Raw genomic sequence first — 17,500 nt, forward strand, 5'->3', positions numbered from 1 at the left:
ACACTGTAGGGATGTCTCTGTCCTAAAGGGATTAGGGAGAAGAACCTTGCATCACAGGCAAAGGAAATGGAATTGCACGACCAAGCAGTAATCTTGCTTCGACAAATAAAATCGGTTTTAAAAAGGGGCTAATGTATTTCGGAAGCCCTTCCTCTTACCTTTAGCTCTCTGATCTCCCTTTCTCTGAGACATAGGATATCCTTCAGTTCGCTGTTTTCCGTCTGCAGATTAGTCACCTCAGTCTCCAGCCTACTCCTCTCATGTCCTTGCTCCTCCTGTAAGAGAAGACAACATGTCTCTGTCCTAAAGGCTTGAGGAGAAGAGCAAGGCATCACAGGCAAAGCAAATGGAATCATTTCAACAAATAAAATCACTTTTATAAAGGAGCTAATGCATTTTGGAAGCAAAGAAAATTGCTCATCATGTTGCATTTTCATTTACACAAATACTGCAACCTTTTCTCTCTTCGTTTGGAATAGTTGAGGTTCACACCTACAAGGACTTATTCAGGAAGCTCCAGGTTCTCTAGACAACAAGCTACTAATAACACAACGCTATCTCACACTAACTCTCCTCTTTCTTAACCATTGGTCTATATCTGTCCCTTTCCTCTCCTCCTTTCTCTCTGTCATTTCGTCCCTCTTTCTTGCTCTCTCCTGTGCATACCTTGAGTAATACAATCTCCTCTTCCTTCTTCCTCAGGTCTTCCTTCAGGTCTCTGGTCTCCTTCTGTAGATTCACTGTCTCGCTACTTTTCGCATTGATATCTCGCTCTCTCTGCTCATGCTGCTTCTGGATGAGTAAGGAAAAAGTATTATAAGTGCTCGAAAAGACAAATGAAATGAACTTTCTCTCTAACATTACCTCTCTCTCTCTCTGTCTACTTGTTTCTTATTTAACTAATTTCTCGCTCTTCCTGCTCATGCTGCTTCTGTATAACTAAAGAATACGTATCATAAGTGCTCAAAAATACAAACTAAATGAACTTACTTTCTCTTTCTCTCCCTCTCTGTATCTACTTGTTCATCATCTAACTAATCTCTCGCTCTTTCTGCTCATGTTGTTTCTAGAGAAGGAAGTGGCAAGCATATCATTATTGCCTCTAACATGATAACAAGTCTTCTCCTTCCTGACATTGTCGGTGGATGGAGGGAAAGCTGATAACCACGAGATAAGGAGATTGGAGTTGTAAGAGAATCAAGTGGATCAAATACTTATAAAAGATTAGCCGTTACCAAAACCCTCACATTTTGCTTTGCATTTCATTCTATTTACTCCCCTAGTTATGGATTTTAGAAAAGTTTTCTTTGATTGCTATATTTCCTGTCATTCCACTGATTTTTCTCTATCTTTTTATTATTATCAAATCTAAATTATTTCTATTTTTTGTATACCTTTTCTCTACAAAAACTCACCTTCAGCACTTGGATTTCTCTTTGCAATCTGATCCTTTCCTTCTCGGTTGCAACCCACCCTTGCATCACGTGTGTCTGTAAGTAATCAATATTCAATAGAAAAATGCATTAGCATGTTATGTCTCATTATATAAACAAGAATCAAAATTTAGAATCCTTTTGTGGTTTAGTTACAGTGCCACTCAGCGACCATGGCACTGCCCATGATGCACAACTTTGAAAACCAATGGTGACAGAGGAAGGACCACAGTCTGACCAATACAATCTATTACCATGGACACGCTTTGGAAAAGTTCCATGCCACGGCTCTCTGTGGAGGAAGATCTCGGCATCAAGTCCTGCGGAGTCCTTCCACTCTTATTCTTCTTGTACGTGGAAGCCCCAAAGTTCATCAACGTGAATATAGCAAGGAGATGCCCTCGTGAAGCTGCTTTGTGGAGGGGCGTGTCGCCTTCACCATCTGCAGCGTCCACGTCGGCCCCGCCCTCCCGAAGGACTTCCAGCACTGCCGTGTGTCCCTTCCAAGCTGCCCTGTGCATTGCTGTCTGTCCTGAAGGTAAACTTGACTGTAGAACTTGTCAATGTTTAAATGTTACTCTACAATGAAACACTTGTTTAATTTTCTTATTTTAATCTTTATTCAAATTTGTTCAGAAATAAGTGAGATGTGAATGTATAATGATAAAGATATGATATATATTTAAGGATATATATTATATAAATCAAGATATATATATGATGATGAAATATGACAATAATATTGATGATGACAACACACACACACACACACACACATATATATGTATATATATATATATATATATATATATATATATATATATATATATATATATATATATATATATATATATATATTCATACATAACCAAATATTGATAGAAGTATATAGAAAAAGAATACAAATATGAATAATAAAAGATAATGATAATTATTACAGTATAATAAAGTTAGTTATAAAACCGTATAACATCTCTAGAAATAATAATGAAATTAACCAATGATATTCTATAAATATGAGTAAAAATAACAATAGTGTTAATATAAACAATGGTATAAGTAATGAGTTAGGACAACTCATTAATGGGAACATAATGATAATGGATGATGAGCATGAAGATGAAAAGGAAAGAGAAAACTGAGTGATAATGAGAAGAGAAATAAATATGATGAAGTGTGGGAGAAGGAGAATTAGACAGAAAATGAAGTGACAAAGAGTAGAAGAATTATATAGAGAATGTAAAGTGACAAAGAATAGTAGGAGAAGGAAAATTTAACAGAAAATATAGAGTGACAAAGAGTAGGAGAAGGAGAATTATACAGAAAGTATAGAGTGACAAAGAGTAGCAGAAGGAAAATTGTACAGAAAATATAGAGTGACAAAGAGTGGGAGAAGGAAAATTATACAGAAAGTATAGTTCAAAGAGTAGGAGGAGAATTATACAGAAAGTATAGAGTGACAAAAAGTAGAAAGAGAATTATACAGAAAGTATAGAGTGAGAAAGAGTAGAAGGAGAATTATACAGAAAGTATAGAGTGACAAAGAGTAGGAGAAGGAGAATTATACAGAAAATATAGTGTCAAAGAGTAGGAGAAGGAGAATTATACAGCAAGTATAGAGTGACAAAGAGTAGGAGAAGGAGAATTATACAGAAAGTATAGAGTGACAAAGAGTAGGAGAAGGAGAATTATGACTGGAATGATTCTGAGACTTGCGAGGATAAAAATGAAAATGAAAACTGTCGTCATGATGTTAATGAGAATCAAAATGAGAAAGGAACTGAGGTTGGGAATGAAAATGCCAATGCTAATTTGAATGGCAACAATTGCTATAATCGTAATGATTATTATATTAATGATAATAATGCTAATGAAAATAATTATGATAAATACAAGCAAAAGTGAAAGCTTATGAATAAGCTTGAAATGACTAGAGAATGAAATGAAAGGGATGGAAAATGATCAAAGGAAATGAGAGTGGAAATGAAAATGGGAAAGTATTCATGAATGAGAATCATCATGATTTGAAGAATGATGATCATTATATGCATTATAATTTAAATGCATATTCTGATGGCAATGATAGGAAGGAAAATAATAACCATAATTAAAATAAGGTTTTAATTATACTTCTATCATTGTTGTTGGAGTTACTATTATCATTAACATAATATTTATGATGAAAGAAATTATGATATCAGTCATAAGAATTATTTAAAAATAAAAATGGCCATTCTATCTATTTTGATATTAATATTGATAATAATAATGATTGTTATCGTTATCTTTAATATTTTTATATAATCATAATGTTATTCTTATTCTTATCATTATCATCATTATTATGGTTATTTGTATTAGTACTATCATTATCATTTTAATAATCAAACTTAATGGATAATATATTTTTTTGTATGCTTATATTATTGATATTTCATTTGGATATGTTACCTTTGTACTATGCAAACCTAACTTAAGTTGCAAGAAAATGTATTTTGTAAAACGAATGCTAAGTAGTGCATTCCTCTTAACAGCACCTGCCTAACCATGTTTGTTGCAAGCAAGCTGTGAACAGACTTGGGTGTTTGCAAGAAGGAAGAACAAGGAAGCCATCGTGTTATCCTCATTGTCATTACCATCATCATTTACCGACACTGGTACTATGAGTGATAAAGACCTCACAACTACAACAAAAGCATGTACGAGAACAAGAACAACAGGATCATCAACAAAATTATCAATAATGACAAGAAGAAGGATAACCTATGATAATAATTTCAATAGAAATAGCAGTAATATGAATAATTAAAATAGTGATAATTCTAACTATAACAATAATAATAATAATAGCAATGATATGTATAAAATCATATATAAGAAAAAATGAAGTAAAAACAAAAATGATACCAATAATTAAAAGAGTAAAAGAGGAAGAAAAAAGATGAATGATGAAAAGTGACAATTACAAAAGAAAATTCTTGAAATAATAATAAAAATGTAATTGTAATAATTGATAATAAAAATGAATATTTTTTTTATGTATAACAAAAATGAATATTTTTATGATAATATTAATCATAACATTGAAATTCATATGATAAATGATAATGAATAAGTAACATTTACAAATAACTCAAATAAACAACTAAAACATAAGGAATGGATAAATAGAAAAGAAAAATGAATGATGAAGAAATAAGAAAATCTGATGATAGAGGTATCCTTATTAGATCTGAATAATAATTGTTATAAATTTCCACAGAGACAAAGATGAGAAAAGAAACAAAAGCAAAATTCTTCTGGTGCCTTTAAGAAGTCACTCGCTTTCCAATCGCCTTACCATTCTTAGTCTTGGCATTCACTTCTCCGCCCTTCTCGAGGAGCGTCTCTGCAACAGCATGATGGCCGTTCCAGGAAGCACAGTGTAAGGGAGTCTTATCTGAGGGAGGAAGATGCTTCTGTTAGACGTCTGTTTGTGAGTAATGAGCGTGAGAAGGGAAGTGAGGATGACAATGCGAAGGTGAATGTGAGTGAGAATGACAACGAGAAGGTGAATGTCAGTGAGAATAACAATGAGAAGCTGAATGTGAGTGAGAATGACAGTGAGAAGGTGAATGTGAGGGAGAATGAGACTAGTTTTAGGAATGAGATTAATAGAGATGATTAGGGTGATAAGGATAAGGGCTAGGAATAGTATGGATATTTTGAATATTAATAAAATTGCAAATACTTAGAATGTTAATGAAAATAAGAATTATGAAAAGGTATAGAAACAAGAAAAAAATATATATATGTATGATAATGAGAAAGAATATTATAATGAAAATGAATGTTTGATAATTATTTATCAGTAATATATATATATTATATATATATATATATATATATATATATACATATATATATATATGTATATATATATAATATAGAGAATTATACAGAAATATAGAGTGACAAAGAGTAGGAGAATTATACATGTGGGGTTTTCTTGCCACATTCGTACAGTAAATAAAGATGTTCTTTAGCCATTGAAACACGTGGTGTTGTTGAGCGTCTGCTAATTTATTCAGAAAATCATATTGATATAAAACGATTTACACTTCTGTTTCAATGCAGTTAAAATATATAGTCTTCATAATGGAAAAACATACACCTGATAAATGGTGTAACATAAACAAAACATGTCTTTCTTGTAGTAAATAAGCGTAAAATAAAAAACATCAAAATATTGGTGGAACATGGGAGACATTACGTATGTCAAAGAAAACGGACTCGCCGTTAGGGGGGCTTAACTAAACTTTTATATTTCTAAATTTATTACTATCATTATTCATCATCACCATTATTATTATCATTGTTATCATAAATATGTCATTACCATTATCATTAGTTCTATTATCATCATGAAAGTGTTATCATCAACAATTTCAGTGATGATTACTTTATCATTAATATTGTTATCATTACCTCCATCAACATCATGAAACTTTTCATTATCATCATTATTGTTGTTGCTTTTGTTGCCATTACTTTCTCCATTATCATCATTGTCTTTGCCATCACTGACAAAGACCTCGCAACAACACCACCAACAAAATCATGTAGGAGAACAAGAACAGGATCACCATCAAAATAACAATAATGAGAAGAAGAAGGATGATAACAATTGATAATTTAGTAGTAATGGGAGTAACAATGATAGTTATAGTAATTAAATAATAATGATAATATGAATAGCACCATTGATGATGATTATGATTGATGATGAGGATGATCATCTTTCTTTTAGATAATCAGGAAAATAATAATGATAATGTCAATAATAATTATAATGATCATACTTATTATTATCATAATTATTATAACAAATCATTATAACATTTATAGTATAAATAGATATAGAAAAATCTATTTATTTCTATTTTATAAAATAATCTATGAAAATATTTTATTGAAAAATTCATAGAATAAAGAAATAGATATCAATAAAATTAATGATAAAAGATGTAAAAGATTCCCTTATTAAATTATATCAATAATTGTTATAAAATTCCATAAAGACAAAGATTAGAAAAAAACAAAGAAAAAAATTCTTCTGGCGCCTTTAAGAAGTCACTCGCTTTCCAATCGCCTTACCTTCATCATCCTCGGCGTTCACTTCTCCGCCCTTCTCGAGGAGCGTCTCTGCAACAGCACCATGGCCGTTCCAGGAAGCACAGTGTAAGGGAGTCTGACCTGAGGGAGGAAGATGCTTGTGTTAGACGTCTGTTTGTGAGTAATGAGCGTGAGAAGGGAAGTGAGGATGAGAATGCGAAGGTGAATGTGAGTGAAAATGACAGTGAGAAGGTGAATGTGAGGGAGAATGAGACTAGTTTTAGGAATGAGATTAATAGAGATGATTAGGGTGATAAGGGTAAGGGCTAGGAATAGTATGGATATTTTGAATATTAATAAAATTGCAAATACTTATGAAAAGGTATAGAAACAAGAAGGAAAAGAAAAAAAATATATAATGTATGATAATGAGAAAGAATATTATAATGAAAATGAATGTTTGATAATTATTTATCAGTAATATATATATTTTCTATTACTATGATAATTATTGTAATTTTTATTGTTTTTATTATTATATTTACGAAGACCATTGCAATAATAACAGTAATCATGATAGCTATAATGATAGCAATGGTAATAAAATGATAAAAAAATATCAATCATAATGATAGAAATATTAGTGAAGATAATTATGACAATAACATGAATAATAATGATAATGAGGAAGATAAAAATAATAATGAAGATAATAATAATGATGATTCTAATAATAATGATAATTATATAATATTAATAATGATAATAATGATAATGAAAATATTAATGATGATAAAAATAATAACAGCAATAATGATTTCTAAAAATGATAATAACATAAAAATAATCATTATCATTAAAAATAATCATTATCATTAATGATAATTACAATTCATAATAAATTTATAATCAATATTTAAAATATTCATTATAATAAGAATTATCATCATAATCAATAAATATTATTTCCATCATTACTGTTATTACTATCAATATTCACCTTCCAATCACCATCATTATTATCATTATATCATTATCATTAGTTCCATCATTATCATGAGAGTGTTATCATCAGTATCATAAAATATTTCCTTCCTTAATATTTGTGGGGTTTTCTTGCCACATTCGTGTAGTAAAGATAAATATTATATTAAAGATAAATATTCGTGCAGTAAAGATCAATATAAATAAGTAAAGACAAATATAAGATATTCGTGCAGTAAATAAAGATGTTCTTTAGCCATTGAAACACGTGGTGTTGTTGAGCGTCTGCTAATTTATTCAGAAAATCATATTGATATAAAATGATTTACACTTCTGTTTCAATGCAGTTAAAATATATAGTCTTCATAATGGAAAAACATACACCAGATAAATGGTGTAACATAAACAAAACATGTCTTTCTTGTAGTAAATAAGCGTAAAATAAAAAAACATCAAATATTGGTGGAACATGGGAGACATTACGTATGTCAAAGAAAACGGACCCGCCGTTCGGGGGGACTTAACTAAACTTTTCTATTTCTAAATTTATTACTATCATTATTCATCATCACCATTATTATTATCATTGTTATCATAAATAAGTCATTACCATTATCATTAGTTCTATTATCATCATGAAAGTGTTATCATCAATATTATCAGTGATGATTACTTTATCATTAATATTGTTATCATTACCACCATCAACATTATGAAACTTTTCATTATCATCATTATTGTTGTTGCTTTTGTTGCCATTACTTTCTCCATTATCATCATTGTCATTGTCATCACTGACAAAGACCTCGCAACAACACCACCAACAAAAGCATGTAGGAGAACAAGAACAGGATCACCATCAAAATAACAATAATGAGAAGAAGAAGGATGATAACAATTGATAATTTAATAGAAATAGTAGTAATAATAATAGTAATCTTCATGAAATAATAATGCTAATATGAATAGCACCATTGATGATGATTATGATTGATGAAGAGGATGATCATATTTCTTTTAGATAAACAGGAAAATAATAATGATAATGTCAATAATAATTAAGATTATCATACTTATTATTATCATAATTGTTATAACTAATTATTATAACATTTATAGTATAAAGAAATATAGAGAAATCTATTTATTTCTATTTTATAGAATATTCTATGAAAATATTTTATTGAAAAATTCATAGAATAAAGAAATAAATATCAATAAAATTAATGATAAAAGATGAAAAAGATTCCCTTATTAAATTATAACAATAATTGTTATCAATTCCATGAAGACAAAGAAGAGAAAAGAAACAAAAGCAAAATTCTTCTGGCGCCTTTAAGAAGTCACTCGCTTTCCAATCGCCTTACCATCCTTATCCTTGGCGTTCACTTCTCCGCCTTTCTCGAGGAGCGTCTCAGCAACAGCATGATGGCCGTTAAAGGAAGCATAATGTAAGGGAGTCCTACCTGAGGGAGGAAGATGCTTCTGTTAGACGTGTGTTTGTGAGTAATGAGCGTGAGAAGGGAAGTGAGGATGACAATGCGAAGGTGAATGTGAGTGAGAATGACAATGAGAAGGTGAATGTGAGTGAGAATGACAATGAGAAGGTGATTGTGAGGGAGAATGAGACTAGTTTTAGGAATGAGATTAATAGAGATGATTAGGGTGATAAGGGTAAGGGCTAGGAATAGTATGGATATTTTGAATATTAATAAAATTGCAAATACTTAGAATGTTAATGAAAATAAGAATTATGAAAAGGTATAGAAACAAGAAGGAAAAGAAAAAAAATATATAATGTATGATAATGAGAAAGAATATTATAATGAAAATGAATGTTTGATAATTAGTTATCAGTAATATATATATTTTCTATTACTATGATAATTATTGTAATTTTTATTGTTTTTATTATCATATTTATGAAGACCATTGCAATAATAACAGTAATCATGATAGCTATAATGATAGCAATGGTAATAAAATGATAAAAAATATCAATCATAATGATATAAATATTAGTAAAGATAATTATGACAATAACATGAATAATAATGATAATGATGAAGATAAAAATAATAATGAAGATACTAATAATGATGATTCTAATAATAATGATAATCATATAATATTGATAATGATAATAATGATAATGAAAATATTAATGATGATAAAAATAATAACAGCAATAATGATTTCTAAAAATGATAATAACATAAAAATAATCATTATCATTAAAAATAATCATTATCATTAATGATAATTACAATTCATAATAAAATTATAATCAATATTTAAAATATTCATTATAATAAGAATTATCATCATAATCAATAAATATTATTTCCATCATTACTGTTATTACTATCAATATTCACCTTCCAATCACCATCATTATTATCATTATATCATTATCATTAGTTCCATCATTATCATGAGAGTGTTATCATCAGTATCATAAAATATTTCCTTTCTTAATATTTGTGGGGTTTTCTTGCCACATTCGTGCAGTAAAGATAAATATTATATTAAAGATAAATATTCGTGCAGTAAAGATAAATATTATATCAAAGATAAATATTCGTGCAGTAAAGATCAATATAAATAAGTAAAGATAAATATAAGATATTCGTGCAGTAAAGATGTTCTTTAGCCATTGAAACACGTGGTGGTGTTGACCGTCTGCTAATTTATTCAGAAAATCATATTGATATAAAATGATTTACACTTCTGTTTCAATGCAGTTAAAATATATAGTCTTCATAATGGAAAAACATACACCTGATAAATGGTGTAACATAAACAAAACATGTCTTTCTTGTAGTAAATAAGCGTAAAATAAAAAACATCAAATATTGGTGGAACATGGGAGACATTACGTATGTCAAAGAAAACGGACCCGCCGTTCGGGGGGACTTAACTAAACTTATATTTCTAAATTTATTACTATCATTATTCATCATCACCATTATTATTATCATTGTTATCATAAATATGTCATTACCATTATCATTAGTTCTATTATCATCATGAAAGTGTTATCATCAACATTATCAGTGATGATTACTTTATCATTAATATTGTTATCATTACCACCATCAACTTTATGAAACTTTTCATTATCATCATTATTGTTGTTGCTTTTGTTACCATTACTTTCTCCATTATCATCATTGTCTTTGTCATCACTGACAAAGACCTCGCAACAACACCACCAACAAAAGCATGTAGGAGAACAAGAACAGGATCACCATCAAAATAACAATAATGAGAAGAAGAAGGATGATAACAATTGATAATTTAGTAGAAATGGGAGTAACAATGATAGTAATAGTAATGAAATAATAATGATAATATGAATAGGACCATTGAAGATGATTATGATTGATAATAATAATAATGATAATATCAATAATAATTAAGATTATCATACTTATTATTATCATAATTGTTATGACTAATCAGTGTAACCAGTAACTAACCAGTGTAAGGGAGTCTCACCTGAGGGAGGAAGATGCTTCTGTTAGACATCTGTTTGTGAGTAATGAGCGTAAGAATGGAAGTGAGGATGACAATGAGAAGGTGAATGTGAATGAGAATGACAATGAGAAGGTGAATGTGAGTGAGACTGACAATGCGAAGGTGAATGAGAGTGAGAATGACAATTAGAATGTGAATATGAATGAGAATCAACATGAGAAGGTGAATGTGAATGAGAATGACAATGAGAAGGTGAATGTGAATGAGAATCAACATGAGAAGGTGAATGTGAATGATAATGATAATGAGGAGGTGAATGTGAGTGAGAATGACAATGGGAAGGTGAATGTGAGTGAGAATGACAATGAGAAGGTGAATGCGAATGAGAATGACAGTGAGGTGAATGTGAGTGAAAATGATAATGAAAAGGTGAATGTGAGTCAGAATGACAATGAGAAGGTGAATGTGATTGAGAATGACAATGAGAAGGTGAATGTGAGTGAGAATGACAATGAGAAGGTGAATGTGAGTGAGAATGGCAATGAGAAGGTGAATGAGAATGAGAATGACAGTGAGGTGAATGTGAGTGAAAATGATAATGAAAAGTTGAATGTGAGTCAGAATGACAATGAGAAGGTAAATGTGAGTGTGAATGACAGTTAAAAGGTGAATGTGAGTGAGAATGACAGTGAGGTGAATGTGAGTGAGAATGACAGTGACAAGATGAATATGAGTGAGAATGACAATGATAAGGTGAATGAGTTAGAATGACAATGAGAAGGTAAATGTGAGTGTGAATGACAGTTAAAAGGTGAATGTGAGTGAGAATGACAATGAGGTGAATGTGAGGGAGAATGACAGTGAGAAGGTGAATGAGTGAGAATGACAATGATAAGGTGAATGAGTTAGAATGACAATGAGAAGGTAAATGTGAGTGAGAATGACAATAAGAAGGTGAATGTGAGTGAGAATGACAATGAGAAATTGAATGTGAGTAATAAAGTGAATGTGAGTGAGAATGACAGTGAGCTGAATGGGAGTGAGAATGAAAATAAGGTGAAAGTGAGTGTGAGTGAATATGAGAAACTGAATGTGAGTGAGAATGACAGTGAGAAGGTGAATGTGAGTGAAAATGACAATGAAAAGGTGAATGTGAGTGAGAATAACAATGAGAAGGTGGATGTGAGTAAGAATGAAAATGAGAAGGTGAATAAGAGTGAGAATGACAATGAGAAGGAGAATGTGAGTGAGAATGACAGTGAAGTGAATGTGAGTGAGAATGACAATAAGAAGGTGAATGTGAGTGAGAATGACAATGGGAAGGTGAATGTGAGTGAGAATGACAATGAGAAGGTGAATGTGAGTGAGAATGAATGTGAGAAGGTCAATGTGAGTGAGAGTGATTATGAGTAGGTAAATGTGAGTGAAATGGAAATGAGAACGTGAATGTGATTGAGAATGACAATGAGATGGTGAATGTAAGTGAAAATGACTGTGAGAAGGTGAATATTAGTGAGAATGACAATGAGAAAGTGAATGTGAGTGAGAATGACAATGAGAAGTTGAATGTGAGTGAGAATGACAATGAGAAGGTGCATGTGAGTGAGAATGACAATGAGAAGGTGAATGTGAGTGAGAATGACGATGAGAAGGTGAATATGAGTGAGAATGACAATGAGAAGGTGAATGTGAGTGAGAATGAAAATAAGAATGTGAATATGAGAAAGAATAACAATGAGAAGGTGAATGTGAGAGAGAATGACAATGAGAAGGTGAATTAAGTGAGAATGATAATAAGGTGAATGTGAGAGGGAATGACAATGAAAAGGTGAATGTGAGTGAGGATGACAATGAGAAGGTGAATGTGAGTGAGAATGACAATGTGAATGTGAGTGAGAATGAAAATGTGAATATGAGTGAGAATGACAATGAGAAGGTGAATATGAGTGAGAATGACAATGAGAAGGTGAATGTGAGTGAGAATGAGAATGAGAAGATGAATGTGAGTGAGGATGACAATGAGAAGGTGAATGTGAGTGAGAATGAAAATGAGGTGAATGTGAGTGAGAATGAGAAAGAGAAGGTGAATATGAGTGAGAATGACAATGAGAAGATGAATATGAGAAAGAATGACAATGAAAAGGTGAATGTGAGTGAGAATGAGAATAAGAAGGTGAATGTGAGTGAGGATGACAATGAGAAGGTGAATGTGAGTGAGAATGAAAATGAGAAGGTGAATGTGAGTGAGAATGAGAAAAAAAAGTGAATATGAGTGAGAATGACATTTAGAAGGTGAATGTGAGTGAGAATGACAATGAGAAGGTTAATGTGAGTGAGAATGACAATGAGAAGGTGAATGTGAGTGAGGATGACAATGAGAAGGTGAATGTGAGTGAGAATACAAAATAAGAAGGAGAATGCGAGTGAGAATGACAATGAGAAGGTGAATGTGAATGAGAATGACAATGAGAAGGTGAATGTGAGTGAGAATGACAATGAGGAGGTGAATTTGAATGAGAATGACAATGAAAAGGTGAATATGAATGAAAATGACAATGAGAAGGTGAATGTGAGTGAGAATCACAATGAGTAGGTGAATGTGAATGAGAATGACAATGAGAAGGTGAATGTGAGTGAGTGACAATGAGAAAGTGAATGTGGGTGAGAATGACAATAAGAAGGTGAATGTGAGCGAGAATAAAAATGAGAAGGTAAATGTGAGTGAGAATGACAATGTGAATGTGAGTGAGAATGACAATGAGAAGGTAAATGTGAGTTACAGTGACAATGAGAATGTCAATGAGATGGTGATTGTGAGTGAGAACGACAATGAGAAGGTGAATGTGAGTGAAAATGACAACAAGAAGGTTAATGCGAGTGAGAATGACAATGAAAAGGTGAATGTGAATGACAATGACAATGAGAAGGTGAATGTGAGTGTGAATGACAATGAGAAGGTGAATATGATTTAGAATAACAATGAGAAGGTGAATGAGTGAGAATGACAATGAGAAGGTGAATAAGTGAGAATGACAATGAGAAGGTGAATGTGAGTGAGAATGGCAATGAGAAGGTGAATGCGAGTGAGAATGACAATGAGGAGGTGAATTTGAGTGAGAATGACAATGAGAAGGTGAATGTGAGTGAGAATGAAAACGAGAAGGTGAATGCAAATGAGAATGACAATGAGAAGGTGAATGTGAATGAGAATTACAATGAGAAGGTGAATTAAAATGACAATGAGAAGGTGAGTGTGAATGACAATGAGAAGGTGAATGTGAGTGAGAATGGAAATGAGAACGCGAATGTGAGTGAGAATGACACTGAGAAGGTGAATGTGAGTGAGTGACAATGAGAAAGTGAATGTGGGTGAGAATGACAATGAGAAGGTGAATGTGAGCGAGAATAACAATGAGAAGGTGAATGTGATTGAGAATGAACATGAGAGGGTAAATGTGAGTGAGAATGACAATGAGAAGGTAAATGATAGTTACAGTGACAATGAGAATGACAATGAGATGGTGATTGTGAGTGAGAACGACAATGAGAAGGTGAATATGAGTGAGAATGACAACGAGAAGGTGAATGCGAGTGAGATGACAATGAGAAGGTGAATGTGAATGACAATGACAATGAGAAGGTGAATGTGAGTGATAATGACAATGAGAATGTGAATATGAATTAGAATAACAATGAAAAGGTAAATGAGTGAGAATGACAATGAGAAGGTGAATAATTGAGAATGACAATGAGAAGGTGAATGTGAGTGAGAATGACAATGAGAAGGTGAATGTGAGTGAGAATGACAATGAGAAGGTGAATGTGAATGACAATGACATTGAGAAGGTGAATGTAAGTGAGAATGACAATGAGAAGGTTAATGTTAGTGAAAATGGATATGAGAAGGTGAATGTGAGTGAGAATGACACTGAGAAGGTGAATGTGAGTGAGTGACAATGAGAAAGTGAATGTGGGTGAGAATGACAATGAGAAGGTGAATGTGATTGAGAATGACAAAGAGAAGGTAAATGTGAGTGAGAATGACAATGAGAAGGTAAATGTGAGTTACAGTGACTATGAGAATGACAATGAGATGGTGATTGAGAGTGAGAATGAAAGTGAGAAGGTGAATGCGAGTGAGAATGACAATGAGAAGGTGAATGTGAGTGAGGATGGCAGTGAAAGGTGAATGTGAGTTAGAATGACAAGGAGAAGGTGAATGTGAATGACAATGACAATGAGAAGGTGAATGTGAGTGTGAATGACAATGAGAAGGTGAATATGATTTAGAATGACAATGAGAAGGTAAATAGTGAGAATGACAATGAGAAGGTGAATAAGTGAGAATGACAATGAGAACGTGAATGTGAGTGAGAATGGCAAAGAGAAGGTGAATGCGAGTGAGAATGACAATGAGGATGTAAATGTGAGTGAGAATGACAATGAGAAGGTGAATGTGAGTGAGAATGACAACGAGAAGGTGAATGCAAATGAGAATGACAATGAGAAGGTGAATGTGAATGAGAATTACAAAGAGAAGGTGAATTAGAATGACAATGAGAAGGTGAGTGTGAATGACAATGAGAAGGTGAATGTGAGTGAGAATGGAAATGAGAACGAAAATGTGAGTGAGAATGACACTGAGAAGGTGAATGTGAGTGAGTGACAATGAGAAAGTGAATGTGGGTGAGAATGACAATGAGAAGGTGAATGTGAGCGCGAATGACAATGAGAAGGTGAATGTGATTGAGAATGACAATGAGAAGGTAAATGTGAGTGAGAATGACAATGTGAATGTGAGTGAGAATGACAATAAGAAGGTAAATGTGAGTGAGAATGACAATGAGAAGGTAAATGTGAGTTATAGTGACTATGAGAATGACAATGAGATGGTGATTGAGAGTGAGAACGACAATGAGAAGGTGAATGTGATTGAGAATGAAAATGAGAAGGTGAATGTGAGTGAGAATGACAATGAGAAGATGAATGTGAGTGAGGATGGCAGTGAAAGGTGAATGTGAGTGACAATGACAATGAGAAGGTGAATGTGAATGACAATGAGAATGAGAAGGTGAATGTGAGTGTGAATGACAATGAGAAGGTGAATATGATTTAGAATAACAATGAGAAGGTAAATAGTGAGAATGACAATGAGAAGGTGAATAAGTGAGAATGACAATGAGAAGGTGAATGTGAGTGAGAATGGCAATGAGAAGGTGAATGCGAGTGATAATGACAATGAGGAGGTGAATGTGAGTGAGAATGACAATGAGAAGGTGAATGTGAGTGAGAATGACAACGAGAAGGTGAATGCAAATGAGAATGACAATGAGAAGGTGAATGTGAATGAGAATTACAATGAGAAGGTGAATTAGAATGACAATGAGAAGGTGAGTGTGAATGACAATGAGAAGGTGAATGTGAGTGAGAATGGAAATGAGAACGTGAATGTGAGTGAGAATGACACTGAGAAGGTGAATGTGAGTGAGTGACAATGAGAAAGTGAATGTGGGTGAGAATGACAATGAGAAGGTGAATGTGAGCGAGAATGACAATGAGAAGGTGAATGTGATTGAGAATGATAATGAGAAAGTAAATGTGAGTGAGAATGACAATGTGAATGTGAGTGAGAATGACAATGAAAGGTAAATGATAGTTACAGTGACAATGAGAATGACAATGAGATGGTGATTGTGAGTGAGAACGACAATGAGAAGGTGAATGTGAGTGAGAATGACAACGAGAAGGTGAATGCGAGTGAGAATGACAATGAGATGGTGAATGTGAATGACAATGTCAATGAGAAGGTGAATGTGAATGAGAATGACAATGAGAAGGTGAATATGAATTAGAATAACAATGAGAAGGTAAATGAGTGGGAATGACAATAAGAAGGTGAATAAGTGAGAATGACAATGAGAACGTGAATGTGAGTGAGAATGACACTGAGAAGGTGAATGTGAGTGAGTGACAATGAGAAAGTGAATGTGGGTGAGAATGACAATGAGAAGGTGAATGTGAGCGAGAATGACAATGAGAAGGTGAATGTGATTGAGAATGACAATGAGAAGGTAAATGTGAGTGAGAATGACAATGTGAATGTGAGTGAGAATGACAATGAGAAGGTAAATGTGAGTTACAGTGACAATGAGAAGGTAAATGTGAGTGAGAATGACAGTGAGAAGGTGAATGTGAGTGAGAATGTCAATGAGAAGGTGAATGTGAGTGAGAATGACAATGAGAAGGTCAATGTGAGTGAGAATGACAATGAGAAGGTGAATGTTAGTGAGGATGGCAGTGAAAGGTGAATGTGAGTGAGAATGACAAGGAGAAGGTGAATGTGAGTGAGAATGACAAGGAGAAGGTGAATGTGAGTGAGAATGTCCGTGAGATAATGATCATAATAATATTAATAATAATATTAGTTATTAAAATAATAATGAAGATATCAATGATGTTGATAATAATAATTCATAAAAATAACAACAATGAATGGCAATGAATATTAT

At 32.4% G+C, this 17,500-nt stretch overlaps 2 protein-coding genes across 26 annotated transcripts in view; both read right to left on the minus strand.

The window, feature by feature from the left end:
• The window catches only part of LOC122252105 (uncharacterized), an 8,647-nt gene extending 7,642 nt beyond the window's left edge, over nt 1-1,005 (minus strand). Inside the window, exons 1-3 of the mRNA XM_086553205.1 lie at nt 991-1,005; nt 667-792; nt 159-275 (exon numbers count right to left, since the gene is read on the minus strand). The gene's annotated coding sequence lies outside the window, so the exon portion shown is untranslated. The remainder of the gene's footprint in view (nt 1-158; nt 276-666; nt 793-990) is intronic.
• Nucleotides 1-17,500, minus strand: part of LOC122254997 (uncharacterized) — a 281,759-nt gene that overhangs the window by 143,614 nt on the left and 120,645 nt on the right. For 2 of the 25 annotated variants that reach the window (XM_086553187.1, XM_086553184.1), the window contains exons 4-6: nt 4,774-4,872; nt 1,688-1,965; nt 1,416-1,490 (exon numbers count right to left, since the gene is read on the minus strand). The exons of 22 other annotated variants lie outside the window; for them this stretch is intronic. In XM_086553187.1, the coding sequence (XP_086409313.1) occupies nt 1,416-1,490; nt 1,688-1,965; nt 4,774-4,872 (452 nt within the window). Of the gene's footprint in view, nt 1-1,415; nt 1,491-1,687; nt 1,966-4,773; nt 4,873-6,569; nt 6,669-8,878; nt 8,978-17,500 lie in introns of all 25 variants that reach the window. One more of the 25 variants, XM_086553155.1, reaches the window with a different exon arrangement.

Source organism: Penaeus japonicus, unplaced genomic scaffold, assembly GCF_977035675.1.
Source record: "Penaeus japonicus unplaced genomic scaffold, GWHDUDI00000001_assembly GWHDUDI00000028, whole genome shotgun sequence".
Classification (NCBI taxonomy): domain Eukaryota; kingdom Metazoa; phylum Arthropoda; class Malacostraca; order Decapoda; family Penaeidae; genus Penaeus; species Penaeus japonicus.